We start from the raw sequence: 6,037 nt of genomic DNA, 5'->3' as shown, positions 1-6,037 counted from the left end.
GTAAAGAGAGAGGCAATTCAAAATATCTCAGTACCCTGACAAGTTCATGTTAGGATCCTCAAAGACAGGAGTACAGTACCCCATTGGGGCTATTTTTATCTCAGGCCCACTGCTATATTCAACAATGCACTTCTAAATGAGAACATTTTCAGAACAAAAATCACTCTCTTTTACATAAATTGGTTACTTCTCTGCCCTAAATTCCCAAATCTCATGGCCATAAACTCCAGTCATATTGAGACACATGGATATGCCATATTTTTACAAGATTTTTATTCTATCTTACATTCAGTTTTCAACGCCTAAGAAAATGCAAATAGCTGTCACTGCTTCCATTCTATTAATGGCAGCAATCCTTTGATATTCTTAAATAAAGTTATTTTATTCTTTAAGAATCAAGTACAATCTTTGTGCATCAAGAAGACAAGGCTAACACACGAAAGAAAAGGTACATTCAGGTGTAATCTGTTATATATGCCTGTGCAGACACTGAGCAGGTCCACACCAAGACTAATGGGAGCATGAACACCGCATTGGAAACATGTCAGGATAGTAACTACAGGTGTACACCAAGGGTCACAGCAGAGTCCTCAGCTCCTTTTCCTTATCTCCTTAAAATGTGTATTTCTGCAGGATATGTATGGGAACTAGTTGTGAAAGTCAAGCAATTAAAAAGCATTTCTGAGGTATTCATGGGACTGTACCAGCCACAAGTGCCTGATAGCTCTGCGTGTGTCAAAGTCCCTGGAGAGCCATCACACTTCAATTACTATCACTAACATTAGTCATTATCAGGCTGGCTTCAGCCCCTGGGGAAGGCAGCTTGTGATGACAATATCCAGCCTCTCCTTGTAAAACAATTCATTAGGCAAAGCAGAACAGCTGGGGCAGCCACGTGGATGGCTGCAGAGTGGCCCTCCCACCGGGACCTCCAGCCCCCCCTGTCCTTTTGGACAGGAGCAGCCACCGCCCCCATGACAGCTGTAAAAGCCTCTGGGGACGCTTCAGGTTTAATCAGTGCTCCTTACACTCAGGGGAAGTATTTGATTGCAAACTTAAACTAATGGCACTCAGAAGGTTACAACAATCATCAGATAAGAGGCTTTAGGGCATTTTTATCTTGTTCAAATGCTCACAAGTTAATGAGGCAATGAGAGACAGATACTATCAGACTTGGTCTAGCAACATTGTACAGACAGGATGTTCAAAGCTGCATTTACTGTAGATGCAAGAGGTAAGGTGGCAAGTTCACTATTGATCTTACAGAAGACTTCATGCTCCAAATGACTGAAACCACTCAATAACATGAAAAAATGCTTGGCAAATTTTCACACAGCTTTGTATGCATTATCACTGGATCCAAAATGGAGGAAACTGAAGAGGAATACAGCAAACCAAACAGATAAATAATCTCTGGCATTAGAATGGATACAGATTAATAATTTCTAACCTTTTTACTGCTTGCAAATAGAAATCCTTTTATATATATATAGTGTCTGCAAATGGCTGAAAATAGCCTCACTTTTCTTAGTTACTCTGCTTCGGTCCCAGGCTGAAGAGCATTTGATATTGGGATTTGTTTTATTATCATATTCTCATTTTACTACTGATGACTGACACAAAATTCTAATGATACCTTCCTGTGGCATATAATAATAGCTAGCAGGAGAAAATACCAAACAGCAGCACACAGCAAAGGATACTTAACAATAAATGCTTTATATGTTGTTTTTTAAAATTAATTATTTTTTCAAGGCCTTGCAAAACCAAGTTAACGTGAACTCCACCTTACAGCTGGGGAGATAGGAAGAGGCACATAAGAAGGCAAATAAATGAACCAAGCAGAAGAGGGGTAGTATCAGAAACTGAGCCAAGACTCCAAAGTCACACTCTAGTGAGATTTTTCACTAGGATCAGCTGCTGTTCTGCAAATAGGTCCAGCAACCCATACTGTGGAAGAAAATTTTATCTTCGCTCCTGCCAGAAGCCAAAATTTACAGGAGAACGTTTCAGACAGAGATGGCACACGGATCTTTCCAATATTTGTAAATACAGAGTAAATGTTCTAGTAACACAGAAGTGGAAAGTTTTAATTGAATAAAGGCATAGACAAAGCAAAAGATGTTTAACTAATAAATACAGACCAGTTGTAAAGATTTGAGAGTCCCTGATAGAATGACTCCTGAGATTTGTTAGGCATTTTTGTGATTTTAAGTGATAATGGAAAAATGCACATAACCTTATGCTTGATCAAACTTTTCCCCATTCTCAATTCCTCCACTGACAGTAGTCTACAAGTTATCCTGTCAGAATGAGAGTAGCAAAAAATAGGCTTCTGACAGTATAATGTAAGAACATTTTGTTTGTAGTCATGTTTCTTTCTGTGCCAAGCATGTGGCAGGTAGAAATGCTTTAATGTGACAGCCCATTCCTTTACTTTTGTGGGTAAAAGCTCTTCAGCCGAGCCCCATTGACCCTCTACTTGTGTAGAGAGATGTGGGTGGTTTCACTGTTCATTTCAGCCAAGACGCACATGAACTTCTGACTATTCTTAGGACCATTCTCCTATTCTGCTTAAAGAACTGTACTGAATGGACTGTACCTCCCTGTGCACAAAAAGGGGCTCTGCAGCCCACACTGCACAGACTTGTAACCAGCTCTCTTGGTGGAAGTATTTGAAAGTCCATTCACCATACCCCCAAAGTCTAAAAGCCATCATTGTGACACAGTAATTCTTAGGTTTCCTAATCAGCTGCTCCTGTAGAGGCAGATCATAAAGCTGCACCTGCCTAAAGCTCTTAAGCTGAACCATTCAGAGCTGTGGGGAATGCAGGCTTCAAATGCACTTCTAGTTCTAGAAGAACTTAGATCAGAGAAATACGGAGTCACTGCATGATCGGGGTTACAAGGCGCAGGAGGTCTCCTGGTCAAAGTGGGGTCGATTATGAGGACAGATCATACTGCTTAAAGCTTTATTGAGTCAGGTCTGGAAAACCTCCAACAACAGAGAATGCAGAACTGGTGACTGCACAATGTGTTCCACTACTTGACTGACCAGTACTAATATTCCAGATGTCTTTGCAAAGCACACATGGGTGCTTTGAGTAGCATACCAAAAATCCTGCAGAAGTTAATAGTGATGAATCAGATTACTGATTCAGAGTCTTCAGAGCAGTTTGGTCAGTTAGTTTTCAGATTAATCAGATTTCTTTCTCTTCTTCCCAACAAACACAGAAAAGACTTCTTTTTCTTAACGACAAGAAGTATCTAGATCAACCTTCACTCTACCAACATAAACTCAAAAAGTCTTTTCCAGAAAGGATCAAACCATTGCAGAATTTCTACCTACTACTGAACAAATTATAGGAGACAAAGGGGATTTTCAGAAGATACATTCTTAGACAGAAATACCTGGGTATAAGAAATATTTTGTGGTTTGTTTTTTATTTTTTAATTGGTTTGGTGTATTTATTTTGTTGTTCTTATTTGTTGGTATTTGTTGTCCTGGGTTTCTTTTTGGTGGAGGCAGAGGTTTTGTTTTTGTCTTGTTTTAATAAAGCAAATAATACATCCTGCCTGAAGTTCCTTTCAGAGGTAGCCTTTGTTTTAACAAAATCAGATTCACAAACTAGGTATGGACACGTAGAAAAGGTGAGGAGGAGGACAAGAGGAAAGGAAAAAAACCCCACATTTCAAAAAAGATCAGGTAAAAAGTATCTAATTAACTCAGCTTTTATTTAGAATTCAGTTGCTGCATTGAGCATCACTCACTTCAACAGCAGTTATCTGCCAGCTTTTGGGCCACTCAGCATATGATCCTTATATATATAGCTTTGGAAACTCAGTTATCAGAGCTAGATGGGATGCTGCCTACCACTGGAAAAACTCCCCATTGTACTTCCAACTTCAGGCTCCAGGTTTAACCACTCAATGGCAGGTGCCATTTTAGCATTTCTAACACTTCTACACCTAAGCACATTTTAAAGCTATCTATGCAATCACAGAGTTTACACTGTTTATGATAATCTCCCTTTGGTAAGAGGCATCCATCAGCATTAAAAAATGCAGTCAGCTACATTTGGGAGCCTCAATGAATATCTGACAAAATGGAAAACTGGGGTTTTGCAGTCACTTTGGATATCTGAACATAATTCTGTGGCAAGATAATTACCTTATTACGAAAAAAATTATTAAGTCACAGACAAAAAAATCCAACCCAAACTGTAGAATTTAACAAAGAAGATTCCACATAGACAGTTATCTACACAGGCATCAAACAGAAAATGCAAGCACAGAGAAACTGCAGAAGTTTGAACTTCTAACACATATAGGATAGTTTTAGAGATTTTTTTCCTTTTCTCAAACCTCACAAGTATACACCTCCTTCTGCAGCAATCAGAATCATCAATGCTTGGAGACTGTGATGATGCCTTAGTACTCACCATTAATGTCCACCATAGCATCTTTCCCTAAGAGTAAGGGAAGGGCAAGAAGGCAAAGATGCAGAAATTTCTTGAAACTTACAGAAATATTCATTCTACTTTACCAGCAGACAGAGAACACCCTAAGGATCCATGCAGTATTTTTTCCATAAATGACAGTAACCTAGACACAGCATTTGTTTTATGGTAAGACTGCACTATCTATGCATATGGGTAGAATCACATCTGATATCATCAGTATACTGTCTCTCCCTGATTCTATATTTAAGAATAACCTCAATCTGCCATTTTTTTTTCTCCACACAGAGGGCAACTCAAACACACCCATTTATTAAAAAAAAAAACAATAGCAGCCATGGTCCAAACTCAATTTCCATCCTCAACATTGCAACCTAATCTCCTGGCACGTTAATGCAAATCAAAGCGAACACTTCTCTGACACTGGTAGCAAAGCGTGTTCCTCTCCCAAGAGAGACCTGTAAAACAGGACAGTCACTGACAGCAGTACAATTACTGACACAGATACAGACTTTATGGACATGTTTATCTCTGCTGTAAATCCACACTCTCTCTCCACTCCGATTCATGAGTCATAAAGAAATTGCAGATAATGAAAAAGTTGGAGAAATTTACAGCGTGTCGGAAACCTCAGACAGCCAGAAGAAATTAAAGAGCTGACTGAGGATAAATCACACAGGTACAATTAAAACTTCCTATGCCTCCTTCACTTCCAAACTGGGGCACAAGCCAATGGAGATGATGAAAAGTTGAGGTCACGACTCCTCTGACTGTAATCATTTCTTAACTATCTACATGTCAGAATTAGCCAATTCACAGATCATGTATGAATTGCAATTTCAAGCTGGCATTCTGATGTCTCACTACTCCAACAGAAGGTGCCCCAGAAAAATCCTGCCTGTAAATAAGCCACCCAGCAAATAGTATAAGGAAAGGTGATTTCCTTGTCCCTCTGCAGATGCAGAGTATCTCTTACCACAGCAATGTGCATTAAAATGAAGCAGTAGATCTGCAGTGTGGGAGGAGAGTGTAAAAAGAATCAGGAGAAAGGCCAAGGTTTCACATGGAAATCATAGCACCTTGGATATTGTGGTGACAAGCCACATAAACATCTTAACAGACAATTTAGGTGTTCTTTTCACCTCTCTGAAACAATCAAATAAGGCCCAAGAATTACTATGAATGTAAACTGAAAACAGCCTCTATATTTTTCCTACTGTGAAAAACTAAACCAACCATTTCAGCTGATTGTGAGCTCCTGAAATTCTCTGTGATCATCCCCTAACCCAAAAATGAACCACCCAAAATGTGACACATTCTATGGGAGAAGTCTACTAACTCTAAGTAACACCTCAAGCTGTGTATTACAGAAATCCCGTGTCTAAAGAGCATAATTTTGTTGTGCAGATGTAAAACTCTGCCTTCAAGCTTTGAAGCACATGAAGTATACTATTTCACATAAAGTCCTTGCCAGACACCGTACTAAATAACAAAATAAGTGAGAAATATGCTTTCAAGCAAAACTGAAACATGATGAAGATCCACTCAGCAAGGCAGGGAATGCAGAAAACTAACAA

General features: G+C 39.2%; 1 protein-coding gene across 4 annotated transcripts in view; it reads right to left on the bottom strand.

The window, feature by feature from the left end:
• The window catches only part of LIN52 (lin-52 DREAM MuvB core complex component), a 40,306-nt gene that overhangs the window by 25,203 nt on the left and 9,066 nt on the right, over positions 1 to 6,037 (bottom strand). Inside the window, exon 6 of one of the 4 annotated variants that reach the window (XM_072930249.1) lies at positions 3,510 to 4,918. The exons of the other annotated variants lie outside the window; for them this stretch is intronic. Within the exon in view, the coding sequence (XP_072786350.1) occupies positions 4,851 to 4,918 (68 nt within the window). The 3' untranslated portion in view covers positions 3,510 to 4,850. Of the gene's footprint in view, positions 1 to 3,509; positions 4,919 to 6,037 lie in introns of those variants that run through there. 4 annotated transcript variants of the gene reach the window in all.

This window comes from Taeniopygia guttata, chromosome 5 (assembly GCF_048771995.1).
Source record: "Taeniopygia guttata chromosome 5, bTaeGut7.mat, whole genome shotgun sequence".
Classification (NCBI taxonomy): domain Eukaryota; kingdom Metazoa; phylum Chordata; class Aves; order Passeriformes; family Estrildidae; genus Taeniopygia; species Taeniopygia guttata.
This window is presented reverse-complemented; position numbering and strand designations above follow the sequence as displayed.